Source organism: Sapajus apella, unplaced genomic scaffold, assembly GCF_009761245.1.
Source record: "Sapajus apella isolate SASKATOON/1434 unplaced genomic scaffold, GSC_monkey_1.0 scaffold48, whole genome shotgun sequence".
Classification (NCBI taxonomy): domain Eukaryota; kingdom Metazoa; phylum Chordata; class Mammalia; order Primates; family Cebidae; genus Sapajus; species Sapajus apella.
Genome location: NW_022436988.1, coordinates 4,036,126 through 4,062,453, shown reverse-complemented (window position 1 = coordinate 4,062,453; position 26,328 = coordinate 4,036,126). Strand labels below are relative to the sequence as shown.

General features: G+C 56.7%; 2 protein-coding genes and 1 pseudogene across 3 annotated transcripts in view; all 3 read right to left on the bottom strand.

Annotated features, from left to right (window-relative positions):
- The window catches only part of LGALS3BP (galectin 3 binding protein), a 9,293-nt gene extending 2,496 nt beyond the window's left edge, over window positions 1-6,797 (bottom strand). Inside the window, exons 1-4 of the mRNA XM_032241477.1 lie at window positions 6,514-6,797; window positions 3,848-3,925; window positions 2,694-2,885; window positions 1,569-1,700 (exon numbers count right to left, since the gene is read on the bottom strand). Coding sequence (XP_032097368.1) covers window positions 1,569-1,700; window positions 2,694-2,885; window positions 3,848-3,899 — 376 coding nt within the window. The 5' untranslated portion in view covers window positions 3,900-3,925; window positions 6,514-6,797. The remainder of the gene's footprint in view (window positions 1-1,568; window positions 1,701-2,693; window positions 2,886-3,847; window positions 3,926-6,513) is intronic.
- Window positions 6,798-12,160: 5,363 nt separating this feature from the next.
- LOC116525560 lies at window positions 12,161-13,119 on the bottom strand (annotated as a pseudogene).
- A 2,982-nt stretch (window positions 13,120-16,101) lies between these two features.
- The window catches only part of CANT1 (calcium activated nucleotidase 1), a 16,565-nt gene continuing 6,338 nt past the window's right edge, over window positions 16,102-26,328 (bottom strand). For both annotated transcript variants that reach the window (XM_032241474.1, XM_032241475.1), the window contains exons 2-4: window positions 21,073-21,722; window positions 19,282-19,485; window positions 16,102-18,223 (exon numbers count right to left, since the gene is read on the bottom strand). In XM_032241474.1, coding sequence (XP_032097365.1) covers window positions 17,853-18,223; window positions 19,282-19,485; window positions 21,073-21,700 — 1,203 coding nt within the window. In that variant the 5' untranslated portion in view covers window positions 21,701-21,722 and the 3' untranslated portion in view covers window positions 16,102-17,852. The remainder of the gene's footprint in view (window positions 18,224-19,281; window positions 19,486-21,072; window positions 21,723-26,328) is intronic.

Below are 26,328 nucleotides of genomic sequence, written 5' to 3'. Positions count from 1 at the left end.
CACCCCGAGGCCCCACCCCTTCCACCCCGAGGCCCCACCCCTTCCAGCCCTGCGGAACCAGAGCAGCTGAGACCTGGCCAAGCCCGTCCAGACCCCGGCATCAGGCCCTCTGCTCTGTTCTGCTCCCTCGGATTCAGGCAGCAGCCCCGCCTGGGGACTTGGTGGTGCTGACTCGGAGCCCCACTCCCCAGCCTCAGTCAGTCAATCACCACAGACGCTGCCTACCTCAAACCAAAACCACTGCCTGCTTAGATGGCCTGAAAAGTCAGGGTCCTGTGGCAACCCCATTTTAGAACTCTGGGGGTCTCCAAGCAGCCTCCTGTGAGGCACAAGGCCTGGAGAAGTCATGGGAGGCTCGCGGGTCGGGAGTCAGTGTGCTGCACCCTCCCCCCTTCTTTGAGCCCTCTCAAGGCTAACTCAAAACTAAATCCCATAGGTTCTTTCTTTGCCACAAAGGTTTTAATAGGTTTGAAGTAATTGTGAGGTTTCAACCGGGTGGGCTCGCCCTGGGCCTCCTCACACCTGAGCCCCCAGCTCCCTCCCACCTTCTCCTCACCACAGCTCCCCTGCCACAGGAGCCTTTGCCCTGCACCCACGGCCCCACGTGCCCCCCTCACCCGCCTCCCCCCACTGAACCCCCGACAGCCCCATGGTGTCTCCTGGGCTTCCCCCACTGTGAGGCCAGGCTCAGCTCCAGCCACTTGTTTGTCCCACGTGAGCACAGGGGCTCCCTGGGATTCAACCCCTCCTGCCTTAGGGGCTCCTGACAAAGGGTAGTGGGCGGCAAGCCCAGGAAGAGCCACCTCGCCATCAGGAGAGGAAAGAAAACCATGAAACTCAAATCCAGCCGGGCGCTGTGGCTCACACCTGTAATCCCAGCACTTTGGCAGCCCAAGGTGGGTGGATCACCAGGTTAGGAGTTCAAGTCCAGCCTGACCAACATGGTGAAACCCTGCCTCTACTAAAATACAAAAATTAGCCAGGCATGGTGGCAAGTGCCTGTAATCCCAGCTACTCAGGAGGCTGAGGCAGAATTGTTTGAACCCAGGAGACAGAGGTTGCAGAAAGCTGAGATCCTGCCACTGCACTCCAACCTGGGCGACAGAGTGAGACTCCATCTCAAAAACAACAACAACAACAAAACTCAGATCCAGGGGCTCCAGCCTGCAGAGCAGCCTGGGTTCCCTGCAAATCAGGGCCGGTTGGGAGGAAGCAGGCTGCGGCTGTGAGTAGCCGGGCCTCCCTCTGCCAGGATGGACTTGAGCCTGTCACGCCGGGGAGTGTGTTTCTGAGCGGGCGCTGGCATTTCAGGTCAGGCTGGAGCCAGGTGTCGTGCTCACTGGGACTGTCTCACTGCCTCGCACTCAGGTTCCCTGGGGTGTTTCTCCAGACGGGGCTGGGGAGGAGTCTGGGCCTGTGGGACTGGGAGCTGCTGGGCTCTCTGGACCAGGGCCGCTCCATGCGGAGCGGGCAGGCAGTAGTGGAAGGAACCTTTGTGTGCTTCACATGTGTGTGTGGGGGGGGCAGTGGCCACGGGACCCCAGGGCATGCTGGGGCCCCACACTCACCGTTGGTGCACACCACACCGGCGTCCCTATTGTGCCTGCAGTTGCTATGCAGCCAGCCCAGGGATGTGCAGTTGGCCAGCGAGGGCTCAGTTCCGGTGCACTGCACCTCATCCAGCATGACGGGGCCCGAGCCTGTGGACGCAGCAGATGGCAGGGCTGGGGCCTGAGGACTGCACCCAGCAGCCCCGCAGCGCGACTCAGCCCTTTGTTCCCCGCACCGGCCGGGCGGGTCCTTCACCGGTGAACCACGGTGGATATTCCAGCGTGGGTTGGATTTGTGATTGCAACGTCAGGCCATCAACTTAACCTTCGTGCTTATGAAGCTTTCTGGCCGCTGCAGACATCAGATTCATGTGTTGTAACTGCGTGCCTATCCCTGCGACATCAGGTTCATATCCTGCAATTGTGTGACTATCCTTGCTGCTAAATAGTGGGTGAATTATTTCTTTTTTTCCCAGAATCGCAACTGCTGCATCAGTGGAAATCTTTCTGCGTACAGACTTCTCTTTTGAGGGGAAATTGTTTCAAGAATATAAACTCCCTGGAGTGGAGTTTCAGGGCCGGAGTGAATGAGCCCAGCCGAGCTCTTGAACCTGCCCAATCTCCGGCCACCTCACCAGCCAGGCGTGGAACGCAGTTCCACTGAGCAGGACCCACAGGGCTTCCGTGCCATGGAAAGTGTTTGCTCTCAGGCTGGGCGTGGTAATCCCAGCACTTCCAGAGGCTGAGGTTGCAGATCACTTAAGGCTAGGAGTTCAAGACCAGCCTGGCCAGCATGGCAAAACACTGTCTCTACTAAAAAATACAAAAATCAGCCAGGCGTGGTGGCAGGTACCTGTAATCCCAGCTACTCAGAAGGCTGAGGCAGGAGAATCGCTTGAACTCAGGAGGCGGAGGTTGCAGTGAGCTGAGATCACATTGCTGTACTCCAGCCTGGGTGACAGAGTGAGATTCCATCTCAAAAAAAAAAAAAAAAAAAAAAAAGGGTTTGCTCTTGCTAAATTAATAGGAATACAATTTGCATGTCTTTGAAGCCTGACTGTCTTATCTTAGGGGATTCGCTCCTCCCGGGAGCTGGCTGTGCTGTGGGTCTCAGCCTCGGAGGATGGGGACAGCAGGTCCTACCTTGCCCAAAGGCAGCTCTGCCCGGAGCCTGGGTGGCGTTCTCGAAGCCCAGGGCTCGGCAGACGACGCTGGCATCAGTCAGGTCCCACAGGTTGTCACACACAGTGCCCCACTGGCCTCTGTAGAAGATCTCCACGCGGCCCTCATTGGCAGTGGCCCCATTGGCCAGCCGCATGTCACCATCATTCACAGCTGCAGGGAGAGACCAGCGAGCGTGAGGTTGGAGCCTGCAGCACCCCGCCCCAACCTCCAGGGCCCCCACGCTGTCCTGGGTGTCCCCTGCTGAGCTTGTTTTCCAGTGCTTCAAGGTTCCCCTGCCTCTCCGTGAGGGGCAACTCTGTGAGGGGGGAGTGGAAGATACATACAGACCCCCCACACGGAGGCTAAACTCGCCGTTCCTTGTTTTAGGGGTCTCAGCCCTTCACTCCATAGATAGAACAGGGGCAGAGAAGCCCTGGGTTCTCCAGCACTGGGAGTGGAGGTGGCAGGACCCCGAGGGAAGGATGGTGGGGGGAGAAGCGGCCCCATGCTAACCCCTCCTGAGGGTGTCTGCAGTTTGGGGGTGCTAGCCTAGTGGGGGCCAGGCCTAGGGACCCCTGGGAGCACAGGCGGAATACTTCCAGGGCAGAGAATGGGATTCCCACCCCACACAGGTCCTTCTGGGACTCCGCCCACCGACATTTGCCCCTACAGGAGCTGGCAGAGCCGGGCAGGAGCTGAATTCAGTTGGGGGGCACATCTGGCTTCCGTGGGGCCCCCAGGATGAGAATGAGTCTTTAGGGGCTCACAGTGTAAAAAATGTGAGGGAAGGCAGCCGGGACCCTCTGGAAGCTTGACCTACATCCAAGGCCGTGGACCCCACAACACCCCCTGTGACTGCTGGTTTGATCAGTTCCTCTGGTTCCCTCTGGAAGGAATGGAGAATTCCTTGGTGTCCTCTCTATAACCTGCAGCTCACCTGAGTGCAGGTGAGCCCCTGGAACCTCCAAGCCACGATCACTTGGGATACCAGGTGCTTCAAGCAAGAGAGAAGATTCAGCTAACTACCGGGCCTCAAACCCTGGGCACAACCTCTCTTGGGCGTTCTACGCAGACCCAGGGCACAGCAGCCTCATGGACCTTTGCTTTTGGCATTTCCCAGGGGATCAGCTCACCTTGGGTCCCTGCAACCAGCAGCCACACCCAGAAGAGCCTCAGAGGGGCCATGGCCTTGCCTGGACGCCCAGATCCTGCTGTGGACGGAAGTGATGGAGTGAGGCCCGGGGACTGGCCTGCCCATCCACCCTTCAGCCCGATCTGGGCTGTGTGGCAGGCAGGGTCCCTTTCCTGCAGAGCCCACTATGGTCTCGGTAAGTGTGACGGACGCTGTGGTTGCCCCCACAGGGGCCCCTCACCTGGTCTGCAGCGTGGTCCTGGAAAGATGTGTTAGACTTGGCTAGATGAAGGGGTGGGCTGGGGGTGGCCCCTGGCAGTAAGGACAGCAAGAATTGGTGACTGGAGGCGAGTGAGCCCATCCCAGAAAACCAGACCCTGGGCAAGGCTGCCGCACAGGCATGGGGGAGGGTGGAGGGGGAGGAGCCACGGGCATGGGCCCAGGCCGGGAAGCCGGGGGAGCCTGGTTAAGATCTGGGCCTTAATCTTCAGGCAACACACCCTGCAGGAACCGTCCCAGAGGTCTCAGCAGACAAAAACGAGCCCGCAGCCTGGATGGAAGGGGACTCGTCAGGAGAGGCCACAGAATCCGGGCCAGGAGTGACACGTCGGGGCAGGGAGACACGTCGGGGCTCCGTGGTATTCGGATGGGGAAGATGTGGGAAGAGGCTCAGGGCTGCAGCCTGGGGGGGGCCCTGCTGGGGGAAGAATGGGGAGTAAATGCCGAAGTGTCCCCAAGACACTGATGCTCAGCTCGGCCTGAGTCTCCACCTTCGGGCCTGGCGTTCTTGCCTCCGTATAATTTCAAAGCTTGTCTTTGTCTGCAGTGGCCAGCGGCCCCCCTGCCTGCCTCCCCACACCCTGCCAATGGAGAGACAGTTATGGTTTCTCTGGCTCGGTAAGAATCCTGTGACACCTGGCACCGTCCCCTCAGTCCAGCAAGCCAGGGGCAGGCCCCTGGTGGCACTGCTATGGGCACTGGCTGGGAGTCCGGGCCTGGTGACCTTGAGATTGTTCGGGGGGGCCTGGTGGGAGGCTGCAGGGGCATCCCCAGAGCTTGTCGGAAGTGGACGTAAGGCTGGCCTCGCCCCAGGCCCTCTGCATGGGAGTCCGCATGAACAAGCCCCCCGGGCTGGGTGCACTGGCTGGTGAGCAGCTTTGCTCTGGGACGGACTCACGCCCACTGGCAGTGCATGGCTGTCCCTTGTCAGGGCTGCCTAGATACCACTGGAGGCCTTACTGTGACCCTGAGAACCACCTTTGTAGCACCCCACCTTACAAGTGAGTAAGCTGACACCCAGAGAGGCAAATGGGTGCCATGTCCACAGCTGGTGAGCCGCAGGCCGGGGGTCTGCTTGGCAGAGCCCACCTCTCCCCCGTGTTGATGTCAGTAGTTGGCTGAAGGGGCCAGGGTGGGTGATCACCTGTCCTGTGTGCTGGGGACTGTGCTGGTTTTAGCACTGAAAATTCCCTGTGTTCTGAGAAACCCCTCAGTCCCAGGCACGCTGGGGCGGGTGGTCCCCCTCTCCACTCTGCCCTCAGCCACTTCCCTCTGCTGTAGCCACCAGGTTTGCTTGTCCTGAGAGAGTAACTCAAGGCCTTGGAGAAATGGCCAACTGGCCAGGTTCGATGGCTCATGCTGTAATCCCAGCACTCTGGCGGGCTGAGGTGGGTGGATCACTTCAGGTCAGGAGTTCGAGACCAGCCTGGCCAACGTGGTAAAACCCCATCTCTAATAAAAATACCAAAAAAAAAATTAGCTGGGCACAGTGGTGTGCACCTGTAGTCCCAGCTACTCAGGAGGCTGAGGCAAGAGAATCGCTTAAACCTAGGAGGCAGAGGTTGCAGTGAGCTGAGATCACACCACTGTACTCCAGCCTGGGTGACAGAGCAAGACTCCATCTCAAAAGAAAAAAAAAGTGGACAATGAAGCACCAGGCAGGCACCATTGCTGCCCTCTGGGTGGCAGTGGCTGGGTGTTTTTCCCTGATTCCTTCATATAGGAAATTGAGACCGATTATCTGTGTTGACCCCTAGGGTGCCTTCATGTGAACTGAAAAAAAGGTGCTCTTCCTTGGGGTGGGTGCAGGCCTAGGCTCAATGCACAGACCTGAAAGAGGGCCAAGCTGAATTCCAGCCCACTTGCCCCTTTGGCTGGTATCCTTGTGCAGTAAGCAATCTGCCCAACTGTACAGAGAGACCCTGTGGGCCTGGGAGCAGCAAGGATAGCTGTTGGCTCAGGAGCACTGGACCCCCAGCTCCAGGCCTATGTGCAAACAGGGAGGCGTGACCCCCACTTGCCTGTGTAGAGAGGGGTGCCCTGGCCAGGCGCGGTGGCTCACACTTGTAATCCCAGCACTTTGGGAGGCAGAGGTGGGTGGATCACCAGAGGTCAGGAGTTCAAGACCAGCCTGGCCAACATAGTGAAACCCTGTCTCTATTAAAAATACAAAAATTAGCCAGGCGTGGTGGCAGGCATATATAATCCCAGCTACTTGGGAGGCTGAGGCAGGAGAATCACTTGAACTCAAGAGGCAGAGGCTGCGGTGAGCCGACATCGCCCCACTGCATTCCAACCTGGGCAAAAGAGTGAGACCCTGTCAAAAAAAAAGAGAGAGAGAGAGAGAGACAGAGAGGCAGGGGTGCCCAGCTGGAGGCAGGAGCTTACCTGGCTGGGGCAGCTGCGATGGCTGTGCTGGAACCTCCTGGCTTCCAGCCACAGGAGCCCTCTGCAGACTGGTCCTTTGATCCAGAAGCCTCTCCCAATATGGAGCGTGCTCAGGCTGATCCCAGGAAATGTTTCAGGAAACAGAGTTGAGTTTCGATTTCCAGAAACCATCTGACATGGATGCCTTCTGGGATTGGCTGCTGACGACACTCCTGGGGGCCCCTCTCAGCTCTGCCTGTGGGTGTCAGTGCCGGGATGGCAGAGACCCAAGGCAGGAGTCTGGCTGGAGCAAGGCTCGCGAGAGGACTGACAGCCATGGTCAGTCAGAAACGCCTCCAGGCTGGCCAGGGGCTGGCGTTTAGGGGACAGGAGGGGAAGAAGCAGAGGCTGTGGGCCCAGACAGTTTGCTCCTGTGGGTGACAGTGGGCTCCGGCAGAGCGCTCCAAGTCCTTTCCTGGGTCTAGCACATTGATGGCTGGGTGGACACTGCACAGGTGGTCGCTCATGTGCAAATCCACCCTCTCTGAGCTCTCAGCATGCTCACCACACAGAGGGCCTGTACCCCACAACACTGCCCGGCACTGTCCCCTGTCCCAGGGGAGGGAGGCCCTGAGGGCCAGGTGTGCAGCTGGCCGGTGGAGGAGCTGGATGCCGCTCCAGCACCTGACCCCAGACCCTGTGATCACACTGCTGGACCTGTGGCTGCTCTCCTACTGTCTCCCCCTCAGCAGGGCGGGGGACAGAGCCTCTCTGGGGTGACGTAATGGCTCTGTCCACCTCATACCCATTCTCTTTCCCTACTCTGAAAGCCAGCGCCTCAATTGTCCCTTAGGGAGCACCCCCTCCCACTCCTGGCTGTGTGGTTTCCGGAGGGCCTGGCTCTTGGCCTTCAACCACCCCAGGTCTGGCTGTCTGAGCCCTGAGGGGCCCTTCGGGGCCACATGGATGGTTCCAGGGTGGAGCTGTGAGCCCAGCCAGCCCAGTGAGAGCTGGCTTCCAAGTGAGAGGATGTGGGCCCAGGCTGCTGGGGCCCATGGGGCAGAGCAGAGAGAAGCAGGGATGCTCCCGCCTGAACCCCTGGGTCCAGCTGGCCTAATCCGTGGTCAAACCTGGGCTTCACCACTCAGTGAGGCAATCAGCAATTTCTCATTTCTTCACTTGCACCCCGTGGTTCTGGGTGACCCTTGGGATGTGCCCAGGTCTCTCTGACCAGCGGTTCTCAGCCTGGCCTGGACAGAAGAATCATCAGGGAGTCTTACAAAGTCTTCCTAATGCCCAGGCCCAGGAAGTCACCATCTCTGGGAGTGGGGGACAGGCAGGGGCATTTAAAAAGCTCCCAGGCAGTCCCACCGGGTGGAAAGCCCTGGTTCCCTGGCAGCTTAGAGTCCGAGACAGCGAGCCCAGAGGTCAGACACTGAATGACTGTTTCCCTCAAGATGTGAGGTTTTAGGCAGCTGCGCGGTTCGCCTAATCCCTCCAGAGGAACGGTGGAGACCCAGGGGCAGATGCAGCTGGAAACAGAACTGGCAGAGAAGGCTGTGGGGAGTTAAAAAACCCCATCCAGATTAAGGGCCTCAGTGCCAGCTGACACGGAAACCCAACATCCTCCCTTCTTGGAAGCACTAATGACTTCTGCCCAGGTAAGTGGCCAGGGAAGGGCAGGAGAACGTCTCTGGGAAGTGCTGGGGAAAGGTTTTTTTTTTTTGTTTTTGTTCTTTGTTTTGAGACAGAGTCTCGCTCTGTCACCAGGCGCCAGGCTGGAGTGCAGTGGCGCAATCTCAGCTCACTGCACCCTCTGCCTCCCAGGTTCAAGCAATTCTCCTGCCTCAGCCTCCCGAGTAGCTGGGACTACAGGCACATGCCACCACGCCCAACTAATTTTTGTATTTACTTTTAGTAGAGATGGGATTTCACCATGTTTGCCAGGATGATCTTGATCTCTTGACCTTGTGATCTGCCCGCCTCGGCCTTCCAGAGTGCTGGGATTATAGGTGTGAGCCACTGCACCCGGCTGGGGAAAGGTTTTAAAACTCAGGTGCCAAATCTTTAGCCCCAGAGCATGGGAAAGTCCTAAGCCATCCAGGCAGGTAAAATGGAAGACCCAGAAGCCTCCTTGTGGAATCAGAGCCCAGTACCTGCTTCCCTGGGGCTCACAAAGGCTTTCCGATGTGTGATGACCGCGGGGTGGTGGGAAGTGCTGCTAGGGGACAGGCAGGGAAAGGGGCAGCAGCTCAGTCCTGAGAAGACAGCTGGGCGAGGTGCTCTCATCAGGTAGCTGCTCCCAAGACAGTGTAGGGAAAGCGCTGGGCGTTTCAGGGATGAGAATGAATGGTGAACTGGCCTGTAAGATCATCTTTTGTGCCTCTACCCCAAACCCCTCCGCAAAGAGAGGAACGCTGCCTCTAACAGCTAATATGGATTTCACCTGGCATGACTGTAAACCTTGCCGTGAAATGAAGGCATTTAATACTTCTAGCCACAATGGGATGCAGCTGCTCTTATATTGCCTGTTAGAGACGAGAAAACAGATGCTCAACGAGGGGTCCTAATTGGCTCAAGTTGTGCAGCTGGAAGGAGAAGAACTGGGAATTCAAACCCACCCTTTTCCTTTTCTTCTTTTTAAAAAGTGGCTTTGTTGCCATATAATTTACCTGCAAGGTTTTGGCAAATGTGTAGAGATGGTCCCATGACAGCATTATTACCTAGGGCGTTTAAATCACCCCGACAAATTATCTCATGGCCCTCTGCACCCACCCGCTCACCCCAGCCCCTTCCCAGCAGCCACCTGTCAGCTTCTGCCACTGCTGGTTGTCTTTCCTAGAATTCCATTTTTTTTTTTTTTTTAAGACAGTCTCCTTCTGTCGCCCAGGCTGGAGTGCAGTAGCACGATCTTGCTCTCTGCAACCTCCGCTTCCCAGGTTCAAGAGGTTTTCATGCGTCAGCCCCCTGAGTAGCTGGGATTACACATGCGCCCACGCCCACACCCAGCTCATTTGTGTGTTTTTAGTAGAGAAGAGGGTTTCTCCACGTTGGCCAAGCTAGTCTCAAATTCCTGATCTCAGGTGATCTGCCTGCCTCAGCCTTCCAAACTGCTGGGATTACAGGCATGAGGCACGACTCCTGGCCCCTAGAATTCCCTCTAAATGGAATCACATAGAATTCGGTATTTTGCATGTGCCTTCTTTCACTTGCCACAGTGCTTTGGAGATCCATCCATGCTGTCTCTAAGATCAGTAGCTGGCTCCTGGTTTTGCTGGGTAACTGTTGGTGCGTGTTTGACTGATGGACATTTGGGCCGTTCCATCTTCCACTATTATGCATGAATCTGCTGGAAATACTTGGATACAAGTCTCTGTGTGAACTTAAGTTTTTAGTTTGTGTAAATACCTCGCAGCAGGATTACTGGGTCGTATGGTGGATACATGTTTACCTTTTGAAGAAACTAAGACTGTTTTCCAGAGTTGTCGAACCATTTTGCGAAGTCCTTCAACTTTGCTTTTCTTTTTCAAAATCAAGTCTTTCAACCCATGAAGATGTATACCGTTCTATTCTTCTGGATCTCTGATTTCTTTCATCCGTGTTCTGTGGGTTCCGCCTGTACCTGCTGCACGGCTTTTGTTGGATTTATATCTAGCTATTTCCTGATTTTTGGTGCTATTGTCATTGACAATGTTTGGAATTTTTCAATTTCTAGTTGTTCACTGCAGTTATAATAAAGTTAAATTTTGTATGTGGAATTTATATACTAAACATTAATATATTAAATGTAACATTAATATATTAAATTTAGTATATGTAGTTTGGGTTTTTTTTTTTTTTTTTTTAGATCAAGTCTTGCTGTGTCACCCAGGCTGGGGTGCAGTGGTACAAACACTGCTAACTGCAGCCCCAACCTCCTGGGCTCAAGTGATCCTCCCACCTCAGCCTCCCAGAGGCATGCCTGACCACCTGCAGCTAATCTTTCCCTCTTTTTGTAGAGACTGGGTGTTGCTATGTTGCCCAGGCTGGTCTTAAACTCCTGAGCTCAAGTGATTCTCTTGCCTCAGTCTCCCAATGTGCTGGGATTACAGGTGCGAGCCACCGTGCCCAGCCTCGTATTTTGTGAAGATTTCTTAGGCTTGCCTAGCTAGTCAATCTTGTCATTGGCAAATAAAGACAGTTTTATTCCTTTTGAAATCTGAACAACTTCCTTTTTTTTTTTTTCTTTTGCCTAATGGCACCAATAGGATGAGGAATAAAAGTGATGGGAGCAATGTCACTTCCTGGGTTGGGTAAATGTGCTGTACTTATGTGACCAGCACACTGGGGGGAGCTGCCTGAATGCTGCACAGAAACGCCACGGCTGGCCCCGCTTACCTGTGGTTTTGCGTACTGCAGTTTCAGTGACCCGTGGTCAGCTGAAGTCTGAAAATACTACATGGAATATTCCAGAAAAAATTCGTTTTTTTGTTTTTTTTTTTTTGAGACGGAGTTTCGCTCTTGTTACCCAGGCTGGAGTGCAATGGCACGATCTCGGCTCACCGCAACCTCCGCCTCCCGGGTTCAGGCAATTCTCCTGCCTCAGCCTCCTGAGTAGCTGGGATTACAGGCACGCACCACCAGGCCCAGCTAATTTTTTGTATTTTTGGTAGAGACGGGGTTTCACCATGTTGACCAGGATGGTCTCAATCTCTTGACCTCGTGATCCACCCGCCTCGGCCTCCCAAGGTGCTGGGATTACAGGCGTGAGCCACGGCGCCCGGCCTAAGTTCGTAAGTTTTAAGTTGCACACTGTTCCTATTGTGATGACATATTGTGCCACCCCGCTCCCTCCCTTCATCACAAGGGCGAGCACGGTGCAATAAGGTAGAGAGAGCGCACGGGCACATAGCTCTTGTCTCAGACTGTTGTTGTAACTGTTCCTCTCTTACTGTGCCTGCTCCATCAATTAAGCGTTGTCACAGGTGTGAAAGTAGAGCAGGACTTTCCATACTATCTGGTTTCAGGCATCTCCCACAGAGAAGGGGGATGGAAACCAAGGTGTCTGAGACAGTTCTGAATCCATTAATTTGCCAAGGTTAAGGGCAAGGCCAGGGAGGCGAAATGAAACACGACAAAATGGGGAGCCACTGAACCCGTCTGTGGTCTTTCTCCAAAGACGACTTTGAGGGCTTCCATGTTTAAAGGGGAAAAGCAGGCTGGAGGAGAATGAAGGAGGGTCTGGTCCCAGTACTGACTCCACGGGCCAGAGAAGAGGAGCAGAGGGGAACGGTCAATCATGTATTCTCTGGCGCTCAGTAAACGGGCACTTCACGTAAGATAAGGTGAGCACGGAAGCCACCTGCGGAGGTCTTAACCTTTCCTCTGTCACGACCTGCTTCGGAACAAAAGCCAAGGCATGGCTCCGCTCTCAGCTTCCTTTTCTTCCCCCCTTTTGGCAAAGTGAATTGGGGTTTTCGTTTGCCTTTCACAGCACCTACTGTATTTTTGCAACTTCTATGTGGTTGAAAATCTTATTTCAAAAGAAAAAATGGTGGGGAAAAAAGTGCTGAAAACAGACACCCTTGCCTTGTCCCTTAGGGGGAAAGCATTCAGTCTCTGACTTAGCTGTGGATTTCTCACAGGTGCCCTTCATCGGGTTAAGGACGTTCCCTAAGGGGTTTGTTGGCCTTTTGTTTTGAATTGGATGAATGGGTGTTAGATTCTGTCAAATGCTTTTTCTGTATCTTTTGAGATTATCATGCTTTTTCCCGTTTTAGGCTTTTTTTTTTTTTGCATTAATTATTTTTATTTAAAGAAAACAGTATACAGTTAACCCAGTTTCATGGCAAGTTCTTCAGCCTTTGCCTTTTCTAGCTTGGCGATGCGAGCCACAGACTTGGGACCCAGGACATTGCCTCCCCAGTGACGCCGGATCTCATCGTATCTGTCATTGTGATTGGTGCGGATAGCTTCCACCTGCTTAGCCAAAGCACCTTTGTCTTCCGGATTAATGTGTGTGAAGGCGACAGTGGTGCAGGTCTTCCTGTGGACTAGACGTCCCAGTCTTGCCTTCCCCTTGATGATGCAGTAAGGGACTCCCATTTTACGACAGAGGGCAGGCAAGAAGACAATGAGCTCAATGGGATCCACATCATGAGCAGTCACCACCAGCTGCGCTTTCTTCTTTTCCACCAAGGTGGTGACGGTGTTGACTCCTGCTTGGAGGACAGGTGGTCTCTTCGTGGGGACGTCCCCTTTGCCAGCCGCTTTCTTCTCGGCCCGGGCCAACAGCCTCTGCTTCTTCTCTTGCTTCGTCTCTGGCCTGTACTTGTGGGCCGGCTTAAGCAGCTGAGTAGCGTTTGGCAGTCCAGGGCCTGGGTGAGCTGGTTAATTGCATGGGGCACTTTCAGCCGCTTATAGAGGATGGCTCTCTGCCGCTGCAACCTGATACAGCGGGGCCATTTCACAAATCGGGTGAGGTCTCTTTTGGGCTGGATGTCCTGTCCAATGCCAAAATTTTTAGGCCTTTTCTCAGATAGTGGATTCACCACTTTCTTGGCCTCCTGCTGCTTCACGACAGCAGGGGCCGGAACCACCTTCTTCCCCTTGGCTTTCTTTCCTTTCGGCATCTTGGGCGGTAGGAAGAGAGAGCGTTTTCTTTTCTTTTTTTTTTTAGATGGAGTCTCATTCTGTCGCCTAGGCTGGAGAGCAATGGCATGATCTCGGTAAACTGCCACCTCTTCCTCCTGGGTTCAAGTGATTTTCCTGCCTCAGCCTCCCAAGTAGCCGGGACTACAGGCATGTGCCACCATGCCCTGCTAATTTTTTGTGTTTTTAGTCGAGACGGGGTTTCACCATGTTGGCCAGGCTGGTCTCTAACTCCTGACCTCAAATGATCCACCCACCTCAGCCTCCCAAAATGCTGGGATTACAGGCATGAGTCATCGCATCTGGCCCCTTTTTAGTCTTAATATAAAATATTATTTCATTGATTGATTTCAGAATATTGAACTAACCCTGCATTCCTACGATAAACCACACTTACTATGAGGTATTCTTGTCAGAGGTGTCTGAACCAGAGTGACTCCATCTTGGATTGCAGCTGGGTAAAGGAAGGCTGACCCCTGCTGGGCTGCATTCCCAGGAGGTGAAGGCATTCTTGGTCACAGGATGAGACAAGAGGTTGACACAAGACACAGGTCACAGGTCCTTGCTGATAAAACAGGGTGCAGTAAAGAAGCCGGCTAAAACCCACCAAAACCAAGACGGCCATGAGGGTGACCTCAGGTTGTCCTCACTGCTCCCCTCCCAAAAGTGCCCGGACAAAGGCCGGGGCAATGTCAGCAAGTCACCCTACGCGGTCTAAAGAGGGGGGGCGTGAGCAATCCATCCCTTGTTTGGCATATAAGAAATAACCGTAAAACACAAAAAGAGACCACCAGCAGCCCTGGGCCACTCTGCGTTGGAGTTGCCATTCTTCATTCCTTTACTTCCCTAGTAAACTTGCTGTCACTTTGTTCCATGGACTTGCCTGGAATTCTTTCTCGTGTGAGATCCAAGAACCCTCTCTTGGTGATCTGGGTCGGGACCCCTTTCCAGTAACATTCTAATTTTCAATTATTGATGAATTGGGCTTGATAATCTGTGCTAAGGATTTCTGCATCGTCATGAGGGATACTGGTCTGAATTTTTTCTGGAAGGTATTTGTCTGGTTTTGATATCAGTATAGTGGTGTCCACATAAAATGGCTTGGAAAAGCGTTCCCAACTCCCAGAGTCACGGAAGGGTTTGTGCGGGTTTGGTGTTATTTCTCCCTTACGTGTTTGGTACAATTCACCAGTGAAGCCATCTGGGCCTGTGGTTTTGTGTGAAGGTGTTTTATTTTTGCTTTATTTAACTATTTTAACGGTGTGAAGGGATAACTTGAGATTTATCAATTTAAAGTGTACCGGGGCTGGGGCGGTGGCTCATGCCTGCAATCCCAGCACTTTGGGAGGCAGAGGCGGGCGGATCACAAGGTCAAGAGATCGAGACCATCCTGGCCAACATGGTGAAGCCCCATCTCCACTAAAAATACAAAAATTAGCTGGGCGTGGTGTCGCATGCCTGTAATCCCAGCTACTTGGGAGGCAGAGGCAGAGGCAGAATTGCTTGAACCTGGGAGGCGAAGGTTGCAGTGAGCTGAGATCGTGTCACTGCACCCCACCAGCCTGGGAAACAGAACAAGACTCTGTCTCCAAAAAAAAAGCATACTGGAAGACAGGACAAACATGTGGAATGAAAGAAACTGAATCTTGGCTTTTTGTCCAGTCGGATGAGTTGCGTGCTGGACATGAGTGTGGAGCAGGTAGTTACTACCCTGAGGCCCGCATGTCACAGCTTCTTAAAGAGACAGTCAAGAGCTTACGTGCAGTTCCTTATCCCGGCTCCCCCTCGGCCAATGTGTGCTGGGTTCTTCTGGAACGGCTCTCCTGTGGATCCCTGCCGAGAATGCCTGGTTCTCCTTGCTGCTCACTCTCGGGAGTCTCCAGGGACCCTGCTGCGGCATCTGTGTTCTGGAGAGGCCTCCTCCTGCAGGGCTGTCTTGGTCAGACTCCCAGCAGGAACACATGGCACCCGAATGAGGGTCATCGAAGGAGGCTTCAGTGAAGGGAACTGTTTACCAGGGGTGAGCGAGCAGGGTGTGGGGGCTGCACAAGGGCCATCTGTGGCATCTGGAGCTGTGGACAGTGGAGCTGTCACAGTCCCAGGCCAGAAGGGACCGGGGAGGGGGAATCGGCCCAGACACTGGGAGGGGCGCTGGAGGGGCTGCCTTGAGAGGCAAGTGCCAGAGGAAGTCAGGGACTCCCCAGGAGCCATCCCAGAGGGTACGGGAGGCGGGGTAGGAGAGTGGGCTTGAAGGGTAAGAGGCTGAGTGGGCGCACTTGGCCTTTCTGATTCTGCTCTCCGGGTCTTCTTTCCCTCTCTGGCTGCCCCTGTCCTGTCTCCAGCTGAGTTCTCCCTTTCTTGGCCAGTGCCTGCCTTCCTGGCATTTGCAGTTCCAGTGATGGGGACTGTCCCACATGTCCCCTGGAGCGACCACCTCTGCTCCTGTGGATTCACCAGACACACTAAAGACACCAGCTCAGCCCGGCCTCTCACCTGTGCGCCTCCTTACCACGTCTTCCGGAGGGCTCCCCAGGGATGAGCAGCAGCGAAACGGGAGCCTGGGTGCCCATGACGCGTCAGGAGGCGTTCTGAGACCCTTGCGTGCGCCCAGGCACTTACCATTCACTGCAGCCCTGGGATGGAATCTGCGATTAGCTTCCTTTTTTGCAGACGAGGATGCTGGAGCACAGGAAAGTTAGGCCATTTGTCTGCGGACGTGTGGCTGGAAGGGGACAGAGCCAGGCCTGGGCTTGCAACGCCTTCAGACCTTCCCTTTCTGACCACAGCACTCGTGCTCTTGGAGCGCCTTGAGACTGGAGGACGCAGTTTCCAGAAGGGCTCCCCTGGCGGGTGACCCCCGTGCGCACCCCGGGCATCCCGTGCGCACCCCGGGCATCCCGCGCGCATCCCGGGCATCCCGCGCGCACCCCGGGCATCCCGCGCCTCTGCAAACAGCCAGCGCAGACAGGGAGACAGAACTACACTCCCTCAGACGCTTTATTGTTTACAAAACTGACGGATCCCGTAGGGAAGGAACACAATCATTATGCTGACAGCAGCAAACAGAGAGGGGAAGAAAAAGGTGAGCTTTAGAGTAATGGCAGATCACTGCCTGTGACGAGGCTGCTCCCGGGCACCTGGGCTGTGGCTCAGGCGCTGACGGGAATACCTCGGCAAGGTCTCAGGTCCCCCAGCCTTCCCGACTGCATCTCCGTTTTACATGACCCAGCCTGGACATCAAGGACAGTGATCAAGGAGGTGGGTCAGAGACACAGCCACGAAAGTCAGGACAGACTTGGGGCTTCCAGGCTACGCCCGGTGGGAGCTGAGCTCTTCGGAAACGTGTCACATTCGGCGTTCACTTCCTCCGCTACTTATGACACAGCGAGGGAAACAGACAACCAGCTCCAGAGGGGTCCCTCCTGGCTGCCCTCCTCACAGCTGTGCTTGAGTTTCAAGAGAGATTTGTGAGGGACGGGCACAGGGGCAGCCAGAGCCTCACCCTCCCACCCAGCACGGCCCCTCTGATGGCCAGGGGTGGGGTTAGGGTGGGGGTGGGGGTTGGGGTGAGGTAGTGCTGTACGAGAGCACTGAGATGATGGAAACGCCCTTCTCAGCCTGGGTCGCGCCTGACCTCGGTCTCAACTCCCACTCTGCCTTCGCCCTGGAGTGCCTGGAAGACAGCAGCCTGGCCAGCGCTCATGTGAGGTTTCCACAGAGAAGAGGCTGCAGAGAAACAAAGGCCATGGAAAGAAACCCCAGGGAAGCGACAGGCCTCATTCACAGACCCTCCCCAGGACAAAGGAGCCCTGGGGCCACGGGTCACCTGAAGCCACCAGAAACCCCAAGGCAGGGAATAAAAAATTCAAGTCGCTCATAAAAGTCCTGAAAGGCGTGACAATTTCTGACAGTTGCTGGGAAAAGGCAACATTTTATCTTTGTATCTGCTGGCCAAGAACTCCGAAACCTGACGCTTGGTTCACCAACTGTCACTGCATCCTGCCAATCTCCTCTGCGGCTGGAGCAGGCTGGACTTGGCTCTGCGTGATGAGGTGGTGATTCGCTTCATAAGAAAGGAAACTGCTTCAGTGAAAACAGGTTAATCATTAAAACTTCGAAGTGCTACATGGCCCCAGAATTCTCCTGAAGGGAGAAAGCAGTCCCTGGCCAGATGAAGTGGAGATGGATTTATCTGAGGCCTGCCTGTGCAGCTGTGGGAGATGTGTCCTCAGGGGCCTGCCCTCGCTCTCGCTCATGGCCATGCAATGCCCTGCAATGTAAACATTTTCTTTTCCAAGGATCTGCAGGGCTGGACATGATGCCCCAGGCTCAGACGAGGAAGAAAAGGGTGTGACCTGGGGGTCCCCAGCAGGCAGGTCCACCTCGTGCTCACTGTGTGCTCGGGGTGAGGCACAGTGCTTGACATAGGGTAGGAGCTCCAGGGGTATTTACTGAACAAAAGAACGTAGAAAACAATGGAGGTCAGATGGAAGAGAGGGCCTGGCCACGCCCGCAGGCTTTGACGCAATGCCCAAAGTGACCAATCTCACCAGCAGAGGGCAGCATGGGGCGTTCAGAAGCGCCCCTGCCCAGCCCGGGATCGGGCTCCCTGTCCAGGCCTCCAGCCCAGGCACAGTTCCAAAAAGCACAAATCAAAACAGAAGTGCCCTCCTCTGGTTTTTATAAAAGCCGAGTCCTGACGGCCTTGCCCAGCGTCTCCCTGCTTTGAGCTAAATGAACTCGATGCCTTCGTACTTCACGCTTCCGATCCTGGTCTCCGGCAGGAGGAAGCGCCCGTCCAGCGTGAAGGCCATGATGTAGGTGGCCACTCTGCCGCTGTCCTCCTCGGACTTGAGGGCCACGATGATCTGGTCGTCGGTGTTGGGGATGAACTTGAAGGACGAGAAGCCGTGCGTGGGGACCACCTCCCCGACGTGGCTCACGGCAATGTCGCCGAAGTCGGGGGAGGCGCTCAGCAGCAGGTTGGCGCCCTTGCGCTCGTCGTCCTTCTCGCTGTAGCGCTCTTGGCTGGCGCGGCGTGGCAGGAAGAACCAGCGCTGCAGTGTGTCGCTCCAGCAGGCAGACTCGTGGATGAGGTAGCCTGGGGACCGGGTGACCGCGGGTCAGACACGCACGCGGCCTGGCGCGCCCAGCCCCACGCCATCAGGCCGTGCGCAGCAAGCACGGGCTGTGACCGCCAGGGCCCACCAGCCCGCAGCATCCCCCGCCCCAGCTCTCCAGGCTTCTGTGTCCTCCGCTATTCCAGGCAGGGAACTTGCAGCACCCCCTCCCATCCCCCGAGAGCTGCCTGTGAGCTGCATCAGGGCTCTGGCTCAACGCAGCCTCCCTGGTGCCGATCCAGAGGAGCCCAAGGAAAAGGAAGAAACTCGCACCGGATGTGAGGAGGCTGCCCCGAGGCTGCAAGGAAGGGGAGTCAGCCCTGGGCCCAAGGCGGGGACTCAGCCACTTTCTCCGGAGCCTCAGGCACCTGAGGCCGGCTCTATCCCGAGAAAGGGGGGGCCACAGTGCTGCAGCCCTGTGTCGGTGTGCACACCACAGCCCAGCACCAGGGGTGCGGACAGGGCCTGACCCCCAGAACCAGCCCCTGTGCAGACAACAGGGCCACACGCGGGGATGCCAGGAGGCCAGCTGCGAGTGGGGCGGGTCGAGCAGGAAAGAGAGAACGGCTCGCTTGCCCCCAGAATCCACTGGCCTGAGGGGAGCCACCATCACAGGCAACCAAAATCACTAAAATCAAGCAAGAAACAGGCCTAGGCGGCCGGGCACGGTGGCTCCCGCCTGTAATCCAGCATTTTGGGAGGCCTAGGCGGGTGGATCACCAGATCACCTGAGGTTAGGCATTCGAGACCATCCTAGACAACATGGTAAAGTGTCATCTCTACTAAAAATGCAAAAAATTAGCCAGGCATGGTGGCGCACACCTGTAGCCCCAGCTACTGGGGAGGCTGAGGCAGGAGAATGCTTGAACCCAGGAGGCGGAGGTTGCAGTGAGCAGATTGCACCACTCCAGCCTGGGTGACAGAGCAAGACTTTGTCAAAAAAAGAAAAAAAAAAGGATCCTGGAGGCAAATGCAGGCGGGAAGCAGGTTCCCAGCGAGGGGCTGCGGAAGCCACACCGTGGGGCTGGGGGAATCTTACCTGGCGGCCGGATGCCGGCAGCGGCCCGCAGAGCATTGTAGTTGGACACCCAGTTCTCGTGGTCCACACTGCCCTTGTGACCCACCACCTTCACCCACTCCGGGTTCTCGTTCACCACGTCGCCCGTGGTGGTCGTCCACTCCTTGCCCAGGCCGCCCACGTACAGACGCTCGTCCTTCACCGCCAGCCACTCGGCCTTGAAGCCTGGCCAAGCAGAGCAGCACCCTGAGGCCCCGCACCTCCTCCTGCCCTCCCCTCAGTTCCTGAGGGTCCAGCCACCACTCTCAAGTCTCCTCTGATCCCCAACTCCCTGCTTCAGCCATAACACCAGCCTCAAGATGATCCTTCAGGGCTAGAAAGGCTGAGCAGTGCAACACTCCAAAGGGGCACGTGTGTACCGGGGCGTGTGTGCGCACCCTCGCCGCACCTGAGCTCTGACGGAGCATTACTCTAACACCCGCGCTGCAGAGGGGCTTAGCGTTGGGGCTCCCAGTCTTCCTTTCCGTGTATTTGTTCAGAAGCTGTTTTTGCTTTTTCTTAAACTGATTTATTTAAAGTCAGCCTGACTTTGAAGGCTCCGCCCAGTTCAGGCTGTGTGGGGCTTGTGTTCTTGGAGAGGATTCTGACCATCCCTAGAGCCTGGTGTGCTCACTTCCGTTTGCTTTCCCTAAATTCTGCCAGCCTCTCGCCTTGAGAGCTGGAGCCGTGCCCCTCAACCGCCTGAGACCACAGCAGCTTCTGTGCAGGGCCCTGGAGGGACCCGCTGTCTCCTGGGTCCCTTGTGCCATGAGATGCTCTCCACCCCCTGGGTCTTCCACCCCGCCGGATGACCTGAGCACAGCCCAACCACAAAGCTCCCTTGACCCCGCTTTCCTCCCTACCCAAGGGAAGGACAGAACTACGCCAGGGTTGCCTGAAACCCGACAAGTGTGAGGCAGGACGTAGGCGACCCACACTTTCTCTGCTTCCTCAGGTGAGGTCTGTCCCCTGCCCAGCCCTGCGCAAACACTGAAGGTTTTATCACTGGGTGTGGGAAGGCTTGGCTGGCCAGGAGTTGTGTGTGCAGTTCCTCCTCGACCTGAGACAGCATGCGGTGGCATCGAGCTTTCTAGAAGGCAGGAACCCACTGCCAGCCCAGACAAATGGAGCCATGTGCAGCTCCTCTGCCAGCGTCCTTGGTGCCTCCCGGCCCCTCCCTGGAGGATGACACTGGCACTGCGCCCCCCTGGAGCCTGTCCCTGCCCTGCAGAAGCAGCACCTCCTTTCTGGTGAACAAAAAGGCTGGACTCAGGCTGCACTGCACAGGGGTGGCCGCAGCTCACTCGCCCCACCCTGCTGGGCTGCAGGGAGAGGAGGGCTGGGCAGGAGTTCACCCTTCAGTAACAGGAAACCAAAGTCTGGGTTTTATGTGAGAACCATCTGACCCATGGCTTTTGAGGCACGTCCCAGCATGCTCCTGAGAAGCTCTGAAGGTGTAAAAAGGGCTGTGTTCCCAGAGGTTCTCGGAGCAGCCGCGATGCAGCCGAAAAACATCCAGGAAAGACCCCCACTTCTCCCGCAGGCCTCTAGTGATAAGCTCTCACACCCAGAATCTGCCCGGTGTGAAGTGACAGAGGCTGCCCTCCCGGCTAGGGGTCAGGAGGCCGCAGGTCAGAGCAGGAGGGAGACGTGTTGTACCGTCACGCCGCCACCTTCTGGGCATGTGAATTCTTCACCCTTGCCTGCGTTTGCCAGCCAGGCCCCGCGCCCCACACTCACCCACACCTCCATAAGCTCTCGGGGTCCAGTTACCTTTCTCCACGGAGCCATCGCCGTCGGACAGAATCACCCAGGGCACGGCTTTGCTGCCTTCGATCTGGTAGACGACCCCTGTCCGGTCGTCCACGGAGTAGAGCTTCCCATTGAACACGATCAGGTCAGAGAGCTCCATGCCTCTCCCCTTCTCCGCCAGGTGGGACTCCAGGACCCCGTGGTCTTTGTCCCACTCCACAGCCACCCTGTCCCCGCTGTCTGACAGGGTCAGGTGGCCCTTTTTCAGGTAACTGAACCAGGTATTCTCCTCTGGGGCCCTGGACTCTGTGTCCAGGTCAGCGATAACTGCGATCCGGTACCGAACCCCAGCCGGCGTCCTTTGTGGGGGGGAAAGGGGGTAGGTGTCATTGTACCAGTTGGCGGGCGCCCGGCTGAGCCTCCAGTTATGTGCGTTATGGGTGGGGGGCCTGCCGGGGGCCGGGCGGTGGGAGCAGAGCAGCCAGAGGATGGCAGCCCCCACGAATAGCAAGATCACCTTCCAGCGGAGGCGGAAGCGGGGGTCCGCAGCCTTGGTCATGGACGCCAGCACAGGAAGGCCCCCCACACTGATCCGGAGGGAGTGCATAGACTCATTCCATTCTGGGTGCTCGGACGGCTGCAGGGGCATCAGCGGGGCAGTCAGGCGGGACCTGCACAGCCAGGGAGGGAGGAGAGAAGTCAGGGCGCCCGCAAGCTCAGTCCCGGCTCAGTTCCGGAAGCTGAGGCGCCGGAGGCTGACTCTCCCGGAAGAAATAGTATGTCGCTTTGTGGCCATTGTTACTTCCTTGGCTTCATGAATCCCTGACTCTGGCAGTATCTTTGTTTACTTTCATTCAGCAAGACGTGAAGTCTTTCCAGAGCAGAACTGTTCCATCTCCCGACCCAGCTGGCATGGTAGGAAGCTGAGTGAGAGAGGGAGTTCCCTGCGGGCTGCACTCTGTGATCCCTCTAAAGAGAGACATGGCAGGGAGGCAGGTGGGAGGGGAAGGTTGACGGGTGAGGTGGGATAGGATCACAGACAGGGTACAGGTCTGTATTTTACTCAAATGCCACCTCATCCAAGAAGCCCTCCCTGACTGCCCTGCTGCTGACATCACCCTCCGTCCCTGGGTCCTTGGCACTTGTCCCCACCTGGCGAGAATACAGCACACAGTTATTGGTTTGTTTCTGTCTCCACCCCTGTATCCCCAGCTCCTAGAACAGTGCCTGGCCCGGGCAGGCAAATGTGCAGTAAGTGAAGCAGTCTCCACTTCCTCGGGGTTAGGCTCCTGGGACATCTGAATACAAAACAGATCCAAAGCAAATCCAAACGCTCCTTCTTTTTGGTAGCTGTTGTTGCTTTTGGCCGTCTGTCCCCTGGCGCCTTTCTATTAATGCAAATGACCATAGGGACCAGAGTCTGAGCTGCTCTGGCTGCCTGGAGGCCAGCGTATCTGTGCCTTGCCTCCAAAGAACACCTGGGCTCACCGTGGGGCCTGGCTTAGCTGCAGGCCCCTCCCAGGCCACCCTCCACCCCAGGCGTGGCTCTGTGGAAGAGCCCCAGGGTCAGGGTGCTGGTGGCAGCCAGGAGCTGCAGCCCTTCCCCGCTGCTGCCAACCACACTTTCGGAGCACACAGCATGATGGCTCAGTGCAGCCACGGGGCGCCAGGCCCGCGTCTGCGCCACCTCGGTGAGAGCTGCCTGTCTCCAGACAGCCAACAAGTGCCACTCGGGGGGTAGGGAGACGGCTCCTGGTGACCATCGGCCCTCAGTGAACTCTGGCCTGGGAAGCTTCCCTGGCTAGGTCCTCAAGCAAACAACAGAACAGCAAACGTGTGGCTTTATGGGCAGACGCTGTCCTCCCGGCCAGGGCTATTGTCCTCTGTCCTCTAATAGGCTAGAGCCCTAATCAGCTCTTCTGGGAAGGACTTGGGGACTCCAGTGGCTCTGTGCAATTCTGGGCCCCAAATGCATGGAGCATGAGGCCCTGGTGCATAGTGGCCAGGGACAGACACCCCCACCAGAGACACCCCTTCTCCATGCTGCAGGCCGCTGGGCTGAGAAGAGACAAAAGCAGGATGACAGTTCCACGCAGAAGCCTGCCCCCAGGGCTTTCCGGCAGTCTCAGGTTTTAGCCCCCAGGGTCAGGTTCGAAGAGTGAATAAGGCGCATAGGTGGGGCCTGCTGCTCAGAGCGAGCCTCCTAACAGCAGAGCGGGGCTGCCTGCAGTTCCTCCAGGCCCATAGAGAGGACTCCTTGCTCCCTTTAAGGGGCAGGACTGTCAGGAACCCCTGAGGTGGTTACAGGGCTGGTCACTGGGGCCTTCCGGGCAGCGGGGCTGCCGTTCCCAGCGCTGGGCATCCTCCTCTGGCCAGGCCCAGGCCCCACCCCTCCCAGCCTCTTTCCAGCTCCAAGGCTTCAAACCCCAGCCAGGCCCCAGAAGTCTCCTGTGGGCTCTGAAGCACTCTACTTCACCTCCTGTGCAAATTCCACCTACATTTCTTTTTTCTTTTCTTTTCTTTTTTTGAGAAAGGGCCTCACTCTGTTGCCCAGGCTGGAGAGCAGCTGCATGACCACGCTCACTCCAGCCTCAACCTCCTAGGCTCACATGATCCTCCCACCTCAGCCTCCCAAATAGTTGGGACTACGGTCATGTGCCACCATGCACAGCTAATTTTTAAATTTTTTATAGAGATGAAGCCTCGTTATATTATTGCCCAGGCTCGTCTTGAATTCCTGGGCTCAAGTGATCCTCCTGCCCCAGCCTTCCAAAATGCTGGGATTGTAGGTGCCAATGCCCACACCCTACCTTACCTGCATTTCTGACATGTGTCTTAGACATGTTTCAAGACACAAGTACTATTCAGCTCTTCCCTCAGCCTAACTGCTCCGGATCTCCCCATGGGAAGGGTGGTGGTGACGCATGGCCACCATGTCCACAGTGGCCTGGTTCAAGCTCTCTTGGGACCCTGGGAGCTGTGCTTTTCTGTGTGAATATTACACTCTGATAAAAACATAAGGCACCACCACCACAGAAAACCTGAGTGGCCTCATCCTCTGCTTCCCTCCTCAGCACTGACTCTGGGGCAGGTTCTGCCCTCCTGCACGGCCCTTCCTCACCGTGCCACGCCGGCTGCCTCCCTCCACTCCCCGGCTGCCTCCCCCCGCAACACTGCTCCACCCTCACCATGGAGTCCCTGTGCCAGCTGCCATTCCACCATCATCTAACACTCCCTCGCTACCCACCATGAAGGGGCGTCCATCAGATGGCACACTCCCAGCTTTGGCGGCTTCCGCAGCTCCTGGGATGAACCTACTGTGCCCCCATCGCTCAGCCCTCACACTGCACCGTCTCCTCTGCCTGCCACCAGCCACGTGGGCTTCCTTCTGTCCCCTGACCACACTGGCTTCGTCCCCGGGGCAGAGCCTGCAGTTCCCCTGCCTGGAACAGCTGGGCCTGCTCTTCACACAGGCGCTCCGTTTCTTCAACCGGGCATCAGCAACTCAGGAAGACCTGCGTGAGCGCCCCCCTCCCACGCAGCTCCGGCTCTCCCACTGTCCCTCCCACCATCCCTGCCTGGCTAGGTGAGTATTTCTGCTCCCGGGCAGGGACTTGCCCACTGTCACAGCCCCAGCACCTGACGCACTGCCAGGCAGGGAGCAGGTGGTTTGCACACACAGGCTGAAGGGACAGAGATGCCAGGTGGGCCATCAGCCACTTCTTCAACAGCCCCTCCGCATCCTGCTGGGGGCCCACCTTCGTCCTACTGTGAACCCATGGCCCAGATCAAGCCCCGCACAGATCGAGCTGCTTAACTGCCCCACGTGAGCTGCAGGCCCAGGAAGACGGTGCCTGCCAGCACGGCCTGGGGTCAGACACTGTGCTGTACTGCCACCGGCCCTGGAGCCCTCATGTTCCCCGTTCAACTCCCCCAGCACTCGGTGAGTCACTGCGCACCTTCACCGCCCCTGACAAACCTCAGGCCCACTTCTCCCAGGAGACCCCTCTGCGGCCACCTTCAGCAGCTGAGGCCCGTGGGTGAGGCCCATACTGCCACGCAGATCAGTCCCCCCAGCCGCCAGGTGCCTGCTCTTCTGGATCCTCCCTCCCATCCCCAGGTGGCACAAGTCTCCCACCTTGTCACCATCTCACCTCCAGACCCTAGGCTCCCAGAGACACTCAACTGCTCCTGAATAAATGGCGAATCTGAATCAAGGAAAACCCTTCCCTGAGTCCCCGGCACCTCTGTCTCTCCCCATCCCTGCCCAGGCCCCTCACCCACACCTACACCCTCTCTTCCTTCTCGGCTAATCCTCGGAAGCGTCGACCTGAAGCCTGCACCAGCGGCAAACCCAGAGAGCACATCCCCCGGTCGTCCCTCCTGGAGGCAGCGAGGCACTCTCTGTTGGCCTCTTCCCGTCTTCCATACCTGCAGGCAGGTCTTCCAGTCCCTAGTGCTGTCAGGGGACGGAGCCCACTGACCTCTCCCAGGGCCTGCCCTCTAGGGTGAAGACCTCCACGCCTTTCTAGCCTGACCCAGTCTCTCAGCCTCGTCATCCGATGCCCACAGGCACCACAAACAAGGTCCTCCTCCCCTGGCCCTCAGGAGCCATCATGGGAAGCAATTAGTTCTAACCCTCCTCCCTCCTCAGCCCCACATGTGTCCGCCCAGCTCTAGACCTGGCCCCTTCTCCCCACCCATCCACACAGCCCAGCTCCAGTTCCCTCTCACCCTGGTGACTCTCAGAGGCCTAATGATCTAGACCAAGCTTGTCCAACATGCGGCCCGGGATGGCTTTGAATGCAGCCCAACACAAATGCGTCAACTTTCTTAGGACATGATGAGTCTGTTCAGCTCATGAGCTATCAGTGTATCTTACATGTGGCCCAAGACAATCCACCCACTGCGGCCCAGGGAAGCCGAAAGATTGAACACCCCTGATCTAGACCATCTGGGCTCAGCCAAGGGACTTCTCTTGGCCTCAGTTTACTTCCCAGAGCCATGCTGACGGCCACGCCAGATGCTCCCAGTAGAGAACTCTGCACAGGGCCGATGCTCAGGGTAGAGAACTCTGCACAGGGCCTGACCGCTACTGCCTCTCACTCACTCTACAAGCACCCTCTCACCTGCTGGGAGGGCTGCAAACTACCACCTGGGCCAAATCCAGTCCCCCACCTGGCGTGTAGATGCAGCCTGGTATGTGGACCCGGCCTTGTGTATAGGTGCGGCCTGGTGTGTAGGTGCGGCCTGGTGTGTAGACATGGCCTGGTGTGT